At 37.4% G+C, this 18,532-nt stretch overlaps 1 protein-coding gene across 5 annotated transcripts in view; it reads left to right on the top strand.

Annotated features, from left to right (window-relative positions):
• Positions 1-12,907, top strand: part of IDE (insulin degrading enzyme) — a 71,460-nt gene extending 58,553 nt beyond the window's left edge. For all 5 annotated transcript variants that reach the window (XM_064144690.1, XM_064144688.1, XM_064144687.1 and 2 more), the window contains 5 exons: positions 1,929-2,201; positions 5,371-5,432; positions 7,149-7,221; positions 9,056-9,123; positions 10,290-12,907. In XM_064144690.1, the coding sequence (XP_064000760.1) occupies positions 1,929-2,201; positions 5,371-5,432; positions 7,149-7,221; positions 9,056-9,123; positions 10,290-10,385 (572 nt within the window). In that variant the 3' untranslated portion in view covers positions 10,386-12,907. The remainder of the gene's footprint in view (positions 1-1,928; positions 2,202-5,370; positions 5,433-7,148; positions 7,222-9,055; positions 9,124-10,289) is intronic.
• The last annotated feature ends 5,625 nt before the right edge of the window (positions 12,908-18,532 follow it).

The raw sequence follows: 18,532 nt of genomic DNA, 5'->3' as shown, positions 1-18,532 counted from the left end.
TTTTTGGAATGTGCTAGTGGCAGGTTTTGTATAGAAATTGAAAGCAATCAGCTTAAGAGGAGATGAGGACCTGGTAAGGAAGACTAGACAAGTTTGTCCAGCACTGTCTAACTAACAAATGACAGAGGAGAGAATACAGTAGAAATCCAGAAATAAGATGAGTCAATGTCATGGAACTATGAATACAGTCTCTGAAAAAGTAAAGGGAAGAAGTTAATGAGTGAGTTAATGAGTTTGCTAAAAAGTAGAAGTAGTGACAGAAACTCATGCAATAAATGCTTTAGCAGTATGAAAAAGAGGATAAGTTGCATATGGTGAGTATTAGAAAGTCAAAAAAGTTTTGTGATGGCTTTGTTAGTTTGACTTCAAATGTCAACTGTGACCAGATGACTTCCAAAATAAATACCAGTGATCAAAGTCCAAGGCTTACCTTTGAACAGGAAAATAACAGGTTAAAGATTGTTTGGGTAAATTAGAAGCTTTTGAAGAGTTTAAGCATGATACACTGCCATACATTATTTAAAAACAATCAAAGCAACAAAATCATGAAATCCTGAAGTTAGAAGTCTTATAACTGAGAATTTGTGGATGATAGGTGTGGTGCTGGAAAAACAAACTCTGATAAATGCTATATGTTTCCTTTAAAAAAGGAAGGAGAGAGTCAGGGTAATTACAGATCAGTCAGCTTAATTCTAATTCCTGGAAAACACAGCACAGTTTATCAAACCAGTTCTAAATTCATGGAATGTAGCTAAGACTATTACTTGCACAAACTCAAGTCAAACTGTTTTCTATGTAGAAACAGTATTTGGCTGGCTGAAAGTGGTGATGTCATACATATCTTCTTGATAGTTTGAAGGGTATTTAATAATCTCAAACAAGCTAAAGAAGTGTGCCCATGTAGAAGTGCTACACATTTGCATGCAAGACTATTTGAAAAGTCATGACAGGAATAATAAGATAAGAATAGTTCGTTTGAAAAATAGTGCTCTGGAGAGCTCTGTTCTGATCCAACGTAACTCTGGAAGGTAGAGTGAATACACTTAGTAAATCTCCCGATAATATTAAGGTGGGAGAGGCTGCAAGTGTGTGGGCAGATAGAATTCAAAATTAATCTGACATTTTGGAAACATGAGTGAAGATGAGATGCAGTTTGATAGGAATGATTTGGCAGGAGTAATGAATGACAGATAAAAGCTAGGAAGCAACTGGCAAGGTAGCATTGATGTAGAAAACGAATCTGCAGGTGACAGTGGATCAGAAATAGAATGCAAATCAGCAATGTCATGCTGCTGTTGCAAATGGTGAGATACATAAGTGGGAGCATACACAGTAGTACTCCTGTATTGTTCAGGTAGGACTTTGAAATGTTGTATCCATGTTTGACATGGGCATCAAGGAACAGCTAGAGAACTATAAAAGAGCACTCAAAAGACTGAAATGTGACAGATTTGTTGTTACAAGAGGGGAAGACTGAAGAAAGGCATAGTTGTTCAAATAAGTAAAACCTGCAACAAAAAGGAAGGGAATAATATTTTCTTTGTATCTAATTGCTGAGAATTAGTGGTCTTACACTGCAACAAAGGAATTCAGACTGGATGTTCTGAAAAAATAGTAAGAAGTTTGTAATGTTGGGTCTAATGAAGCGCTAGAGTACAGCTTAATTTCTAGTTACCTAATACTGATGACAGAATTCCTTTTGTTTCCCTAATCTCCTCACCCCTCCCATGTACTGATACTTAGTGAAATGAAGATGTTTTTAACAAAAACTATAGAGTGACTTATTTTGAAAACTTTCACTATGTGATTTATAATAGAGAATTAAACTTGGCATAAAGTGGCATACCCATCAGACATGCCATATTTGCCAAGCTCCGTGCTGGAACAAGGGATTGAATATAATTTTTGACTACTGTTGTTTTGCCAAGGTTACATTGTGTTCAGTGGTCCCCGTCGGGCAAATGGCATACAAGGACTGAGATTTATTATCCAATCTGAAAAGCCACCGCATTATTTAGAAAGCAGAGTTGAGGCGTTCCTGAAAACTATGGAGAAATGCATAGAAGATATGACAGAAGAGGCCTTCCAAAAACACATCCAAGCTTTAGCAATTCGTCGTCTAGACAAACCAAAGAAGCTGTCTGCAGAATGTGCTAAATACTGGGGAGAAATCATTTCCCAGCAGTATAATTTTGACAGAGGTAAGACAAGTTAGAGTGCCTTTAAAACAGAATGTTGTAGTTTGTCTGCACATCTGACTGTTGAGTGTCATATCCATTTGGGAATCATACAGTTGTTTTGGGTGGAAAATACCTCTAAGATAATTGAATCCAGCCATCGGCCTAGCACCACCATTGAACCATATCCTGAACAACTTGAATTTTTACATAACTTGTGCATAAGTTCGTTCTGTTTTGTTTTATTTTGTTGTTTATGTTTTTGAGTTGTATTTATTGTCCGCCCTGAGGAAAATACCTTTTGTGAAGCCTGTGCTGTCAGTGCTGAGGGGGTGTTATTAATAGAAGATAAACATCTTTCCTGATGTTCACCATATGATGGGTGTTGGCAGATACTTCACTGACCTTCCATTCTTTCCCTTAAGGCTCAGTAAGACATAGAATAGTTCAAGGACTGAGAGATACTGGAATGCAAATATTGGTGCCACACAAGCTCAAATTTCTTCGTATTGTTCAGGCGCCTACGTTACATATGTGCCTAATGTGACTGAGATGCATTCAGATACACTTTGATGTTCCTGAGGCTGCACACATTCACAGTATCACCAAGGGTGGAAGAGACCTCATAGATCATCAAGTCCAACCCTTTACCACAGAGCTCAAGGCTAGACCATGGCACCAAGTGCCATGTCCAATCCTGCCTTGAACAGCTCCAGGGACGGCGACTCCACCACCTCCCCGGGCAGCCCATTCCAATGTCCAGTGACTCTCTCAGTGAAGAACTTTCTCCTCACCTCGAGCCTAAATCTCCCCTGGCACAGCCTGAGGCTGTGTCCTCTCATTCTGGTGCTGGCCACCTGAGAGAAGAAAGCAACCTCCCCCTGGCCACAACCACCCTTCAGGTAGTTGTAGACAGCAATAAGGTCACCCCTGAGCCTCCTCTTCTCCAGGCTAAACAATCCCAGCTCCCTCAGCCTCTCCTCGTAGGGCCTGTGCTCAAGGCCTCTCCCCAGCCTCGTCGCCCTTCTCTGGACATGCTCAAGCATCTCAATGTCCCTCCTAAACTGGGGGGCGTAGAACTGAACACAGTACTCAAGGTGCGGTCTAACCAGTGCAGAGTACAGGGGCAGAATGATCTCCCTGCTCCTGCTGACCACACCATTCCTGATGCAGGCCAGGATGCCACTGGCTGTCTTGGCCACCTGGGCACACTGCTGGCTCATGTTCAGGCGGGTATCAATCAGTACCCCCGGATCCCTCTCTGTCTGGCTGCTCTCCAGCCACTCCGACCCCGCCCTGTATCTCACAACAACCCGACTGCTCTTCCCATTGCTCAGTTCTGAGAAAGTGATGGCAGAGGCAGCAGCAGGTGTCTTAACTAATATGTGATCTGTCTCATCTTAAAGTAAGCTTGAAGGAACTTTTTTTTTTCTTTGAAGATGATAAGCTTGTGGAAGACCAAATGAGGTCCAGCATCTAGTGTTACTGGTGAAAATGGACTGAAAATTATTTACATTAAGTTGATTTTTCCCATTTTCATAATTGTTTGAATACTTCCAATCCAAAATACTGAGGTGAATATATTTCCAACACCCAAAAAAAAAATCAGGTTTAGTTACAGGTAGCTTTTCCTCGCATTTTCATGTTTCAACTCTTACACACAGCTGTAGTTTTGCATCTTCCATGCTTCCTACACAGATCTCGCTCTGTATCCTGTGACTTCTTTCCTACTTTACATGCACAGCATTGGCCTTCCACAATAGCAATTGTAGTCTTTTGGCTGATAATGACTAACTGAACTGTTTTAATAATGAAGAATTTTGAATTGTCATCCAGCTTGGTCTTGAGGGAATAAGAGCTACTGACAAGGTTTCATGCCTGAGTATAAGGAGTACTGTGGAAAAGTTATCCCCTCAAGTACTCCGTTTGTGTCTGATGAAACAGTTTAATTTTTCTTTGCCTTTAGTGTTCTGTGCTTAGAGCTATATTACCTCTCTGGAATTTCTTACTGCTTGCTGTAGCCTTATCTTTCATATCTACAGCCCACTGAACTTCCTGTTTCCCTTGACTTCTGTATCTTTAATTCCCCTCTACCCACTGGTAATTTTATTTCATTAATCATTCTAATGTTACTAAGAATTTCACATTCCAGCCTTAAGAAATGAGAGGGCTTTTTCTTCATGTTTTTACATTTTTATTATTATTTGGTTCGCTTTGTTTGAAACATTTCTCCCAAATGTCACCCATTTTTCAAACTGTTCTGCTGATTCCTACAGCTCCCCATGTAAGAACTTAATTACTTACAGCCTGCCTCATGGACTTGTCAGCTACATATTTGTTCCCTTGCATTCATTTCTTTTTGATCTTCCTGCTCTTACCCAAAGAAGAGCAAGCAGGCCTAAACCAAAAACATCCTGCTTATGCAGCAGTACTGCATGAGTAGTTCATTACAGTTTAATTTATACTAAGTGATGTAGCTACTGAGACTTTTTGTCCCCAGATATCTTAAAGGTGATTGTTCCTTAACAAGTGCCATGTAGGCCCTGGTGAAAGTATGTTTTGCCAAAGTACCTCCTGTTTCCTAACTGTAAACAAAAGCCATCTGTAGCTGGTCCACATTAGAAATGCATAATGTTGATTTGAAGAAGATGAAGAAAAGCAGACATATCTCTTAATATACTGAATGTCGTAAGAATGCAATCAGTATTCTTGAAAAATGCATTCTTTAATAAATCAAATAGACCTACTGAAGTGCAATTTTCTGCCTGGCTTCCAATTACACTTTTAGTGATGCAAGCATTAGCTTGAAAGGTAACAATGAAAACTATATATATATATGTATTTGCAGTAAATTACAGCATATAGAGTATGTTAAAGAAACATACTTACAGTTTGTCATGTGCTAATGTGCTAGTTTGAAGCTAGCTAGAATGTTTTGGTGAGAAGAACTAGATTACAGGCTGTGAAAGGAAAACAATGCTGATGTCTACTTCCTTCATAAACTTGCTGAGATGTATAAGAACAAGAATCAAAACATAGCTGTAATGAATAAGCTTCATTCAATTTCCAGAGCCAGCTGAGTCTAGTCTGGGTGATTTACAAAGTGTGGGAGGGCAGGTAACACCCAAACCATCACAGCTAATAACCAGCTATGATTTCTAAACTTGTTTTAATTGTTACTGTTGTTGTGCAGATAACATTGAAGTGGCTTATCTGAAGACCCTGACCAAGGATGATATTATACAGTTCTACAAGGTAAGTTAGTATCATAGTATCATCAGGGTTGGAAGAGACCTCATGTAGTTAACATGTGACTTGGAAAGAGATGTAGATATAACTGGATGTTGTGTGGACTATGAAAGCAAATCATAGAATCATAGAATGTTATATATAATATACTTTTGTAAGTATGTATATTATATATATTAATATATATTATATATTAGTGTATAAATATTATATATAGCATATATAATACTTATGTCTGGTTTAGGCATATGATATAATTGATGCAATTACCTTAATAGTAATAACAACTATTTTGTTTCCTCATACTACTTAGTTTAATGGCAGCTAGCATGCTGTGTAAATGTTTGAGGACTGTTTTTTGTTGTGGAGGGATTTTTTGTTTGTTAGTGGGTTTTTGTTTTGATTGGGTGGGTGGGTTTTTGCTTGTTTTCTATTTTGTGGTTTGGTTTTTTTTCCATATCAGCTCTTACTCTCATTTATCATTTCTTTATGAGTAAAAAACATGCTACTGTGTGACCAAGCTCAGCCAAAATTACAGATTTCTGCTTATTTTCTTCAACCAGTAAATGATGCACCTTTTTTTGTGTGCATGAATTGTGAATGAAACAAAAACTTTTAAAGCTGTCTTCACTGTAAAGCAATAGTTATTTTTCTTCTTCCTTTCATAGAAAGGTAGGGCAAAGAAACAGCATACTGCTGCAATAATTGTACACTGCAGTTCAGTATAAAGTTGCTAGATATATACCTAATAGAAGAAGTACTAGAGGAGTCTGTCCCTGCCTCCCCTCAGTAAATTTGGTCTAGTTCTTTCTGGATTTTGATGAATGTAATTGTCAGCGGTAGCAGCATACATATTGCTTATTACATAGAGAGCATCAGTAGCTAATGGAATGCTTTGGAAAATAATGTAGAGCTGTGTCTTTGGAACTTACTATTGGATGGAGAAGTCTCTGAGCGTACATGCGTCTGTGTGTTTGTTCTTTCTTGGTGCAAGGATTGATGTCTTTCAGAATTACTCCTCTTTTGTGCTCAGTCTTACCCTTTTCATTATCCAAGGGAATTTTGACATTACTGTCTGATTTTCTGAGCTTTAGTCTTAATGTTTAAAATTGGTAATTATTTACCTGGCAGAGTGAACAATAACATCTTTGTTTTGTGTTTTGGGGTGCTTTTTAATTGTATGATAGGATGGGTAAAGGTATGCAGCAAATACAAACTTAGTAAATGGAATTTTGGCAGCTGTTTAATAAGTGATAACTAGGACAAGTATCCATGCTCTGTTCTTACAGAAATCTGTACTGCTTTGCTTACACTAATGCTCATGACATGATTATCCAGTATTCCAGGGCAGAAATAACTGTCTAGATGGATGAGCTAGAGCAAATCCAACTGAGTTTAAGAATTGTGTCCAGCGTGATGTCCTTCCAGAAGGCTGGTAGGGATGGAGAATTCTGCAGGGATTTCAGGTTGCATTCCTGATACTATGATAATTATTGACTGAATTTCTGTTATTTCCAGTTTCAGTGAATCTCAAAACAGTACATGAATTTCTTGATCATTAAATAATTTCCAAGTACTGTAGTGATTGCTTTTAGTAATTTTGGAAAGGACATCCCAAAATTCATCCCACATTATAAAGATAAATCTTTTCATTCTTTTCATATTTAATAAACATGGAATCATATTTCTCATACCTGAAGGACTTGATGTTTTTTACTGTAGGTGTTGTTGGCAGTAGATGCTCCCAGAAGACACAAGGTATCAGTACATGTCCTTGCAAGAGAAATGGATTCATGTAAGTATTGCGCTAAATATAGGATTGAATAAATTCCCATCCAGGCAAGTCATAGATTAAGGCAGGCATGTTATGTGATACAAGTGCACTGTAAGAACAACTGAATTCTGGAGATTACTTACCTTTCAGAGGAAAAAGTGTTTGTTTCTGTAGGTTTTCCTCTCATGAACACTTCAGATTCTCTGATTGTGAGAAGCTCTTCAGCCACTCTGAAGTATATTGATACTAAATCAATATATCTTAAAATAGCACTTCTTAAAAATGAGGTATTTTTAAATGATCATAAAACTCTGTAAGTCCTGCAGGAAAAAAAAACAAAACTAGAATTTGAAGTTAGCAGCACAATGTGGCGAGGTTTCTTTTCAAACAAGCAATGAATGTCTGCAGTTTTATTCAGGTACCCTCCAAGGTAAACACCAAACATCAACACCAAACAAACAAAAGGCAGCCCTCTGGGAATGCCAAAGATTATATTTGAACTTGGGAAAGACAAAGTTTATTTAGGTTTTTTATTTTCAGCTAATCTGGATTTGCTGTGCACTGTAAGCTGTACTGCTCCATTTTATTATTTGATCAGGAGGAGGTTAAAAGTGTTTCTGGGTAATGTAAATAAACAGAGAGGGAAAACTTCTGTGTTGTTTTATGCAGATTTTTCACCAGTTTATACTGGACTTCAATTCTAACATGTAACTGGTTGCAAAATCTGCACAACAGAAAGAAGCAGGTAGCAGTGTGCCTGCCATGAAACTCACTCCTTCCAGTGTCAGAATGTTTTTTTTTTCTTTATGATAATGTGGAAATGATAAGCCTGCAGCTGAATAAGGACAAATGCTCAATAGAAAATGGCTCTATTCTTTCCCTATCCAAAGAAAAGTTTCTCGTGTGTGGTAACTTCATTGCCACAATGGTTTATTACCTGCTTGGAATGGTATTTTCCCAAGACAAGAGTGAGCATGGGAGGCACCCTAACAAGTGTTTACTCTTAGATCATAGCAAGGTGTTTTCTCCACATCTGAGTCCTAAACCATTTAATTTGCCATGTGGCCTCCCTTCTATCATGAAAGAGAAATTGGGATTTTAGTGCAGTTCTCATGAGTCCAGGTGAGCATTCCTTCAACTGTAGCCTCCCATCCTCAAATAGTGCAAGACAAAGAAGGAAGGCTAAAAAGCTTCCCAGAGGAAACCTTTCCTCCTAGAGGCAGATATCTAGTTTTCTCTGAGAGCAAAAAAGAAGCAGTAGAGATCTTGGATTTTAGGAGGGGAAAGCACTTGGACTCCCAGGTTGAAGGTTAGGGTTGAAATATGAGTCTGGAGACAGAAGGGAAATTTAAGGAATTTAAGACTAGTTCTTACGGAAAAGTGGATTTTATGCAGGAAGACTTTTCTAGGGGACTCTAGTAGAGCATGCATTTGACAGGTAGGGAGGACTTCTGGTATCTAGCCAGAATTTTAGTACACGGAGTAAACCTAACACTTCCATAGGCGTGGCCTTACTAAATAATGTGCTGTTGTTGTATGTGCCACTGATACTACTGTTCTTATAAATTGTGCTGAACTGCAGTTTGAAGTATTCTTCAAACAGCAGATAAGCAAATTTTATTCCTACATTCTGTTTATGTGTGTTCGATGAATAGAAGAACATGTTCTCAAGCCAGATCATGGATTAAGCTCTTTGTATTTCTAAAAGCAGGCCCAGAGTGAGTATGAAAGGAAATATTTAGAAAAACTTATATACAGATATATTAATAACTGTGACATATATAGATACCTGTCTGATAAGAGAAAACAGTTCATTATGTAAAAATCATCCTAAATTAATTTTGATGTTAAATAGGCCCTGTTGTTGGTGAATTTCCATGCCAAAATGATGTGAACCTGGCACCAGCACCACCATTACCACAGGTAAAAAACATCCTATATAAAATCCCAGGCCATATTCTTAATATGGAAATTTAAGTATCAGTAAATGTAAGTGTATAGGAAGAAACAAACTTCTTGAAATTTGTGCTGTTGTGGGGCTGTCATTTCAGCTCTTTTCTACATGCATTGTCATCCTCAATAACACCAGAGATTTTTCCTGGTTATCTTTTTTTTCAGTCTCTTCTGTATCTTTGTTTCTTCTTTTCTATTGAAATGAAGGTTAATGGTAGACATTAACTCTGTTGAGTATCTACACTATGGAGTAAATGCAGATTGTTACTGGCTGAAAATACTGATTGTGTATGATTAGACATCAAGAGAAGGGTGTGTGTGCATCAACAAATTCATCATCTTTGATTTTGTAAAGAACCAACAACAGAACAACCCAATCTCAAACCACCAAAACCAACTGTCTGATCATTATTTTAAACCCCCAAATAAATATTCATCTGCATTCCTGTCAATGTGTAACCTATAGAGGAAGCAATTTAAGAAATTGTATTCATGCAGGTGTTAGAGATTTCACTGTGGGGTTAGATATGATAGCACTGGGCCCTTACTTAGACCTTAAATGATTTTTCTTGAAGAAGGATGGAAGAAGGATGGTATTGTTTGTCCCTAATAGATAATGTACTTTTCACAATGTGGTGGTAAATCTCTGTCCTTAGTTGTTACAAGTAAAGTTATCACCATGGGTGGCAGTTTCTGTATGAATTCTGTGTGGATATATTAACCATTATGACTCAAAACATTAAGAAGTTCCTTTGTCACTGCAACTGAAAATAATATTTCATTGAATTGCTGTTGTTCCTACGACCTTATATCTGATAATTAAAGGATAGGCAGAATATTCTGAAATACAATCTGTAAATGAAAATACAAGCTCTGCATTTATTTACAGTTTCTGCTATTACTGGTAATGCAGTTACTGCCTCATAGCTATTGTTTAAAATTATCTACAGTAAATATGAAACTTTATTCTGTAAGAAATAATACTCTGTTTTTTGGGTGATCCAGTAATAATGAAATGTGAAGAGTAAGAAATGTGTGTTTATGTGTAGCTGTTGCAAAAGTTAAAAGCAAGGGATGTCTCACTTCTCTCATGAAAGATACTGAGCAGACTTTTTCTTGCATATGCTTCTTTGCAGCCAAGTGTGATTGAAAACATGACAGAATTCAAGCGCAGTCTGCCGCTCTTTCCACTCGTGAAACCACATATCAATTTCATGGCTGCAAAATTGTGAAGAACCCCAGTTGGATGAAGAAATGCAAAATGATCAGTATTGACATGGTTTCAGGGGACTTCATGAGGAACATTAGGATAACTGATTCTGTCTGTTATGGAAGTCCCAAATCCTTCTTGGTTCGTTTGACATTAGCTGTGTGTTAGGGATAGAGAGTATATACAAATCAGTTGTGGTCATGTGTCATTTATATTTCAGACAACCTGTTGAAAACCAAAATCAACTGAAACAATAAAAACCTTGTAGATGCAATATATTTTTCAAATAGTATATCCCTTCACATTTTCATTTTGATAAAAAAACCCTCCAGAGCCAACAAAATTGCCTGAAATATCCTTATTATTCCTGAAAAATATCCCAATAATTCTCTTACTGGGGGCTGGAGGAGCTGAAAATAGCAGGTCCTTTTTTGGGAAGAGGTCAACAATTTTTCTTAAAAAAACAGAGACTTTCACATTTTTTGGAAGTGATGTGTGGAATGGTATTTTTAATTGAACCTTAATGTAGCCAACATATTTTCTATTTAAGTTTTATGAAGATCAGTGTGGGTGGAAAATAAATTACAAAAAAAAGGAAAAAAAACCAAAAAAAAAGAAATTTGAAATACAGTAGTAAATGGGAGTATTGTCTTAATGAGAATAATTGAAGACGTGGGCTTGATTTTAATCTTTCTATACGAATTTGAGGACATTTTATATTAAAACTAGTAAAATGCTGGAAACACTTTGATAGGGCATCTTATTTTTGTTACCAAAAGCGTTGTCCCAGTCTCTCAATGCTGTCAACACCATGTTCATTTTTTCAGTGTTACTGTGAATTTTTCCTTTTTGGTACATAAAACACTTTATTTGGTGTCATCTTTTGTTTTTAGTTGTGCATGTACTGATGAAGAACTCAAGTCTGTTTTGGCTGATTTGTAGTGTGACATCTCAGTCTAACAGAGGAATTAGTGGTGCAAATAACTTTAAGCATAAGTTAGTTCTTGAGTCAAGAACAAGTGAATGTCAGAAATAGGCCCTATAATGAATCATATACATCTGTGTGGGTCTTTCTTGTCTTTGAGGAAGGCGTTTGGAACAGTGCAGTAGCGAGTGTGCAGTACAGCACAAGGTGTGGTTCAGGTTACATCACAACGTGTTGGTTCCTACTTTTAAGAAGGCTGTGCAAAGCCTGGAAGGATACAGAATTATGCTGAAATACTATATGTAAATATATTCTATAATTTAGTAAAAGCATAAAACAATATATGGTGTCTAATCTTCAAGTTTACTGGCTTCTGCAGAGTGGTTTCGTGCTTGGGATAGCCCCCAAATAAGAAAAGGTAAGGAGGCACCTTATTAATTGCTAAGTTCTGCTACCTGTTTTATGAATGGTGTTGATTACAGTTATTCATACAGGATAGAGTATGCAAGGCAATGAAGATACAGAATCTGTTCGTCAGGGCTGTTATTGAGAGTTGGCTTCTTATTAAAAGAACTTGAAAGTAAGGCCATGATGTGACACACATGTTGTCATGTCAGAATCCTGGTATATTTAGTAGGGCTATGCTGTCATTAAATCCATCTTCTTTCTTACACTGGCTCTGAGACGAAATGATTGCTTGACAGAGGAAGGGTTTTAAGCTGTGTTTATCTGAGAGTCTCTTCTAATAAAATAAACACAGTGTATTTAAAAGTTATTTTAAAGGTTAACAGTACATGTTTCAACACCTTTTTAATACATTTGATGATAGTTTGTGATGTAACCTGTTGCCAGAGTGGTCCACTAGCAGTTTGTTGTAGCCTCAGGAGAAAAAAAAATTAACATCTTTTAAGCAAAAACAGTAAAGGTGTCTTTGTTCAAAACATTTTTCATGGATCCTTCAGATAAGATGGGCTTTTTAGCCTCTTGCATTTAGCTTTTGTTTATAGTTTTCTTTAGTATAATATTTGTGTTATTAATATTAAAAGTTTTGACATTATAAAAAAATATATTTTGGGATTTAGTATTTAAACATGCCACTCTTATGGTAAATAAAATGGCTTCTATCATATTTAAAAATATGTATATTCATAGAAGCACTATCAACTCTAATTTTAAATTAATATAAATACATTGGAATAACAGTGTATCTAACACAAGCTCACAAATCATGTTTTCCAGAGGAAGTTCTGTGACTGGATGTGGAAACCCATGTCGTTTTCCAGCAACTCTTAATTGCTTTTAAGTGTTCTCCAGCATTTTACAGTTTCTGAGTTTGATATAGCAGTAAATTTTTATAAACTCAGGCATACTAATGGGTTCATTTTAATGGATCCAAAGCTGCAGTGTCTACAAGCAATAAAAAACTACCTAGAATACACTGTAATTCAATTTTAGTGCTTGTTCATTAGTTTATGTAAGAAACCATAAATTATTATTACATAACTGTAATTTTTGCAAGTGCTATTTTAAGCAGTTGATGTGGAATTGGGTGCATGTGACACAGCCAGTATGACAGAGTGCTAGAGTTATTCTGTTTACAATAAACAATCTGAATTTAATGTTTGGAGTTCTTAATTTGTTTCATTTTGATTTTTTGCATACTGGTAATGTTACATCTGTCCGTCTGTGCATGTTTTTTTATTGTAGGTTAATTGGGATTTTCTGCTTGGACAACTTAGGCTGAGTAGTATTGCTGGAGAGGTGTTCCCAGTCACACTAGGGAAGTTTTAGAGGGCTTCCCCATATGGCATCCCAGACTTTTTAGGTAGAGTCACCTCTATTGCTCTCTGAGTGCATGAGAGCCTAATAATATGAAGGTAAAAATATTTACACAAGATAGGATTTTAATTATAAAATGTAAAATTGTAGATTCAGAGCACTGCTGCAGCCAGACTGAATGGTGCCCACTGCAGCTTTACAGTGTTGCTTTTGAGAAATTACTTTCCCTAGTCATTTTCTTTGTTATATGCACACTGAAAGATTATGCTTGGAAAGGTTAGGAGTAAATGTGATTGTAAGAAGAGCAGATAATGTCAGTTCTGAATCTGACAATGCAGAGGCAGCCTGAATGGTACTTTTGCCATTCTAATGGGACCTCTTGACAGTCAGCAATATTTAAAAAGACAAATGCTGTCCTTTGCAGTGAGAAGAGTGCTTGGCACTTAAAGCAAAGAAATAAAATGTCTGCAGCCCACCTGGAAAATTATTTGTCCCCAGCACTAGGGTTCTCTTTTTCCTCTCCCAGTTGTTAGTGATTGTTGTAAATCTTCACTCATTTGCTTTACTGCATTTTGTTAAAAATTAAGACATCCAAATAGTCTTTGGCCATTGCTGTTAGCTGAATTAGACTGCTTGCGCTTTGTCTGTAATACTGTTTAAGAGTCTGGACCTGAACAGCCTTTGTTGACGATGTGCAATCATAATGTGTGGAGAAAGCATCACACACCTCTTTAACTTCATTTATCATTTTCTATCTCTTGTTTTAACACAAGGTCAGCAGAGTAAATTTTAGTCAGCATTGTCTCAACTGTTTAACTGCTCAGCATGCTTTTGATATCAATCCACTGTAAAGCAAAAAAATTGTTATCTTCTATACCTTTCTTCATAGACTTTTCCCATGTTTTTTCAGTAGCTGACCATCAAACTGATGTGGTCATCTACAGTGATACCTGGGTCCTTCCTTTGAGCTGATACTTTATTTTATATGCAAGTCCAACTCTGAAATACTTTATTTTCTAGTCAGTTTTTTAGTACTGTTGCTGCATGGTGTACGATACCAGCTGCTCTCTGTGCCAGTTTAAAGGCAGAAGACATCAGAAACTGGGACACATTTCTTTTAATGTAATTTCAAGATAAGCCTATCCTGCATAGACTCTTCTGAAAAGTGTTATTTGAAACACTTCATAGGCTATTTGCAATTCAAAGAATATGCTTACAATTTATAGTATGTGGATATAATGCCAATAATATGTGAAATCTGAATTGCAGTTCAAAGGAAGAAAGTGTGTAAGGCCAAAGGCACAGCAAAATGGGAAATGTCGTGATTACGCCAGCTTACTTGAACTGAAAGCATCTAAACTGAATTTAATATTGAAAATATTTATGGCTTCTTAAATTAGTGTTTCTCAGCCACCTCAAGGCTGTTAACTTAAAAGTGCGGCATTAAAAGATGTAGACACCATGGTGCTGAGCATTTACTGCTGTGAATTTGTAGGACACCCTCTTCAGTGATGCAGTGCAAAATTCTGAATTAAATTTTCTGGCTGCTTTTGCAATGGATTGGGGAAGATGCACAGCTCCAAGTAGACTTCAGGTTACTGTTGAACTGAGTGAAGATACACAGCTCCAAGTGGACTTCAGGTTACTGTTGTACTGAGTGAAGATACACAGCTCCAAATGGACTTCAAGTCACTGTTGCACTGAGTGAAGAAGCGTGACAGCTTAGCCAATGGGAAGGTCTACTGAGGGGCACCCAAATTTAAATCCTACATCTTTCTGAGGATTCATCACCACCTTCCTGTATGTTGAATGTGTTCCTTCTGTTTCAAGCTCACATTACTGCTATTCGCTGCCTGCTCCACTTCCCTTTCAGGAAGGGGAGCAGAGATTGGTGGTACCTTTCTAATGACTGCCAAAGATAGTAATCTTTTCACTGGAGTTGCAGCTGGAAGGCAGGGTGCCTGTCTATCCCTTTCCTCCACCCATATACAGAACTGGGTGTCCCACAGTACATGTTGGCTATTCTGGTGGTGAATTCTTGCTCTACAATATTAGAACAAGTTCAACAAAAGGGTTGTTATTAGCCTGCTGGGAAATGTAGGCTAGAGGAAATTTTGGTAGATGATGGAAATGATGCTGATTTTGCTAGCTTGCACTAACCACTGACTTGTGGCATAGAAGAATATGCATTTTAGATTGTATTTCCTAAAGGGTGAACTGGTGGAGGACCTAGAAAATGACATGTTTGTGAATTCCAGGGAAATGTAGGGATTCAGTACTAATGTGTTTTACATGGTTAAGGATTAGCAATTTCAGAGAATGCACAGAAATGGCATTCTAGGACATCAAATGTAGAAAATGTGGGTGTGTACAAATGTTAGTGAAAGCTGAGACTCGACTTTGAAGATCCAAAGTTTGGATGTGATAACTTTTAGTGGACCTTAACACTCATAAAAATTTGCTGAATAGTGCTGAAGTGTTGCACTTGATAAAGCAATGTTGGAACTGGCTTAAAACACCAGAAACATGTAAACATTTCATAATGTTAGTGCTCAAAAATGGCTCATTTGATGTTTTTCAAATGTTACAACTTACTTTGCAATGAAGTAAGTTTAGTAGGACAGGTTTTAACCTGAATTATTATTTGCACGTGCGCATAAAACCAGGGAAGTTCACAATGGAATAGTGCCTATCAGTGCTCTGCAGTCAGTAAGCTGTCAAACAGTTCAGCTTTTGCCCTCTTCACTTTTTTGTTTCTGCAATTACTTCTAGCCTGCCAATGCTTGTGCATTCCAAGCCTTCTGTGTTTCAACTGCGAGATAACCAATACCATTCACTAGCACATACCTGCTAGTGGTGAAGCTTTGGGAATTTGGAAAAAAAGTTCTATGCAGATTATTCTCCTGTTCACAGACTTCCAGAGCAAACTGTAGGAAGAAAAGGTGATTGTGACAGTTCTGCAGCATTAAGTGTAGCTTTGGAACACAGGAATCTGTACATATAACCGGATCTGGTATCTCCATAAGCTGATTATATAGCTCCCATACTCCATGCGTCATCGGCAACGGCAGAGATCTCTGCTCCTGACTTTGCATTGCATCCTGTCTTTCTGATCAAGCTGAGGCGACCAGGTACTCCTGTTGTCATATCAGCCAAAAGTGCTACTGATGACCCTTCAGCAGTGGCATGCACCAGCTGTGATACTTTTTTCTATGATTAGAACTTACCTTCTAATTGTGGCAACTTTATACGTAAAAAGGTGCTATCTACAGTTTATCTAAGCCTTGAGAGCTACACTTGGGCTGCTGCTGAAGTTCAGCAAAGTGGGAGATGAAAGCAAATAGAATTTGAAAGCAGATGTTCCACACCCTCACCAGGAGACTAATCTGCTGTTGTGTCCACAATATGAATTTATTACTGTGAGTAATAAAAATGTACTTGATGCAGCCTTCTCCTTGAAGGTGATCTATTTAAGAGTGGAGTAGCTTATAAGCTTTATAACTTGAAGAATGTGTCTACAAAGAATGCTTGTAGTTTAGATTTTCCACTTCAATTTAAATGTTGGTAATCATTGGTTTAAAGATGTTATGAATGTGAAAATACGAAAGATTGTATTAAACTAAATGTATACAGAATGTAAGTGTGAGCTGGGGGTGCATGCCCACACTTAATAAAAACAGTGTTGAAATAGAAGACAATGCATAATGAAGTGGAAAGCAACTAGCTTCATGCCATTTTTCACTTCTTGTCTAATAATCATGCCTGTCTTTCATGTCGTTGTGTATGAATTGCAGATTCCTGTGAAAAGGGGTCATATGTTATGTCTGTAAACCACCAATGCACAATTGTGGTGCTGTATAGCTAATAATACATACTAGACTTTGAAAAAATGTTGGTTTGGGAAATTAAGAGTGAAGGGAAGACCTCATTTGCAGGACAGTTTGCAGTGTCTGAAGAGGCAGTTTCTCTGAGCTTTGAAAGCAAGAGAATAAAAGTAGCAGAATCCTTCATTAATTTTATTAGCTCTCCATTCTACTATACAGACACAAAAAAAGGCCATTGAGATAATAAGTATTTAAGCTGGCCTGACAACTGGAGTAAATGTGTTGTCTTGTAATGTATTGATACCCCTAGAATATAAATTATATTTTTAACACTTTTTTTTAGATAAACTCTAGTCATTAATCTTAAATATTATTGGAACACCATAATAGTCTTGCATGTCTTGTTCTTTCTTTGAGACCCAGATACAGGGTCTTAATCTTCTATAGAAATAAACAATCCCATAGTTTCCCAGTTTATTGGCATGAGCTTTGATTTCACCATGGTGTTGCAGAGATCACCTGTGGCAAATGTCTGTTAGAAACATGCCAGAGGAGCTGCCTTGCTGTTCCCTGGGGGTCACTATACACCATGCAAGCAAAAAGCAAAATCCCAAGATAACATATATCTGCATTTGTAAGGTATGCAATTCTCAGAGCTGTGTGGGAGGATTATTTAGTTCTCCAGCAAGTCAGGAAGAGGAAGTTCAGAAAATGGACTACAACACAAAGTCAAAACCAAGCGTAGATTTATGTGTATGATTAAATGTAACTATAAAGAATAGCATAGTGAGTAAGCTTGAACTGTTTTTCTGTTGGTAATTTTTGGTTCTTTGACCATGCTGAGGTGCTCTCTAACGTGAGACTACACGTGTACTGGCAGCAACGTGCACAGCCCTGGGAGACTATTACAGGAGAGAGGGCACATGATTTGGGAAGGTGCTATGAGAATGGTCAGCACTGCAGCATCCACAGGCAGCAGCTCATCGGTAGAAAAATATGAGTTACAAATGTTTCTTCCTGGTCCTGAAAGTATGAACAGCTAAAGGTATTGGGAGCCACAAGTGAGTCTGTTGGCCTCTTGTAATGTTGGATGCCTTGGGCAGAGAGTGAAGTTCTGTACTTGAACAGCAGCCACATCAAATCTCCTTACTAGGTCTTCGGTTCTATTTATTATTAAACGTTACTACCTTCTTGTCAGAAAGATGTTTATTAGTCTCCTCTTGCTCTTTAGTGCTATATCCAACCAGGTACCTGTGCCTCTGGATAATGGCTATACATATGCATTGGAAGTTATCAGTCCCATCTAGTCCCTCTTCTCTGGAATGAACAGAACTGGGTGTTTTATTTATAATGATGCCAGAGAATGAGAGACTTGAGGATTGGGGATGATTAATTGTTTGAGGTTTGTTTTAATTTCATTTTTGTCCTTTGTTGAGTCTTTAGAGCTGGTGCTTAGCAAATAGGGTTTTTTTTTGACCTGGGAAGTTAAGTAGAAGGAACTTGAATTGACAGTAAATATTGAACTCTTCAGTGCCATTTTTTTTGCAGTAATAAGTGTCAGAGTAGTATGCTGTGTATAATTTGCAGTGGAATGTCTTTGCTTATGATGTAGTCATGCATATTCAGTAATAACTTCCTGCT

Source organism: Pogoniulus pusillus, chromosome 6 (genome assembly GCF_015220805.1).
Source record: "Pogoniulus pusillus isolate bPogPus1 chromosome 6, bPogPus1.pri, whole genome shotgun sequence".
NCBI lineage: Eukaryota > Metazoa > Chordata > Aves > Piciformes > Lybiidae > Pogoniulus > Pogoniulus pusillus.
This window is presented reverse-complemented; position numbering and strand designations above follow the sequence as displayed.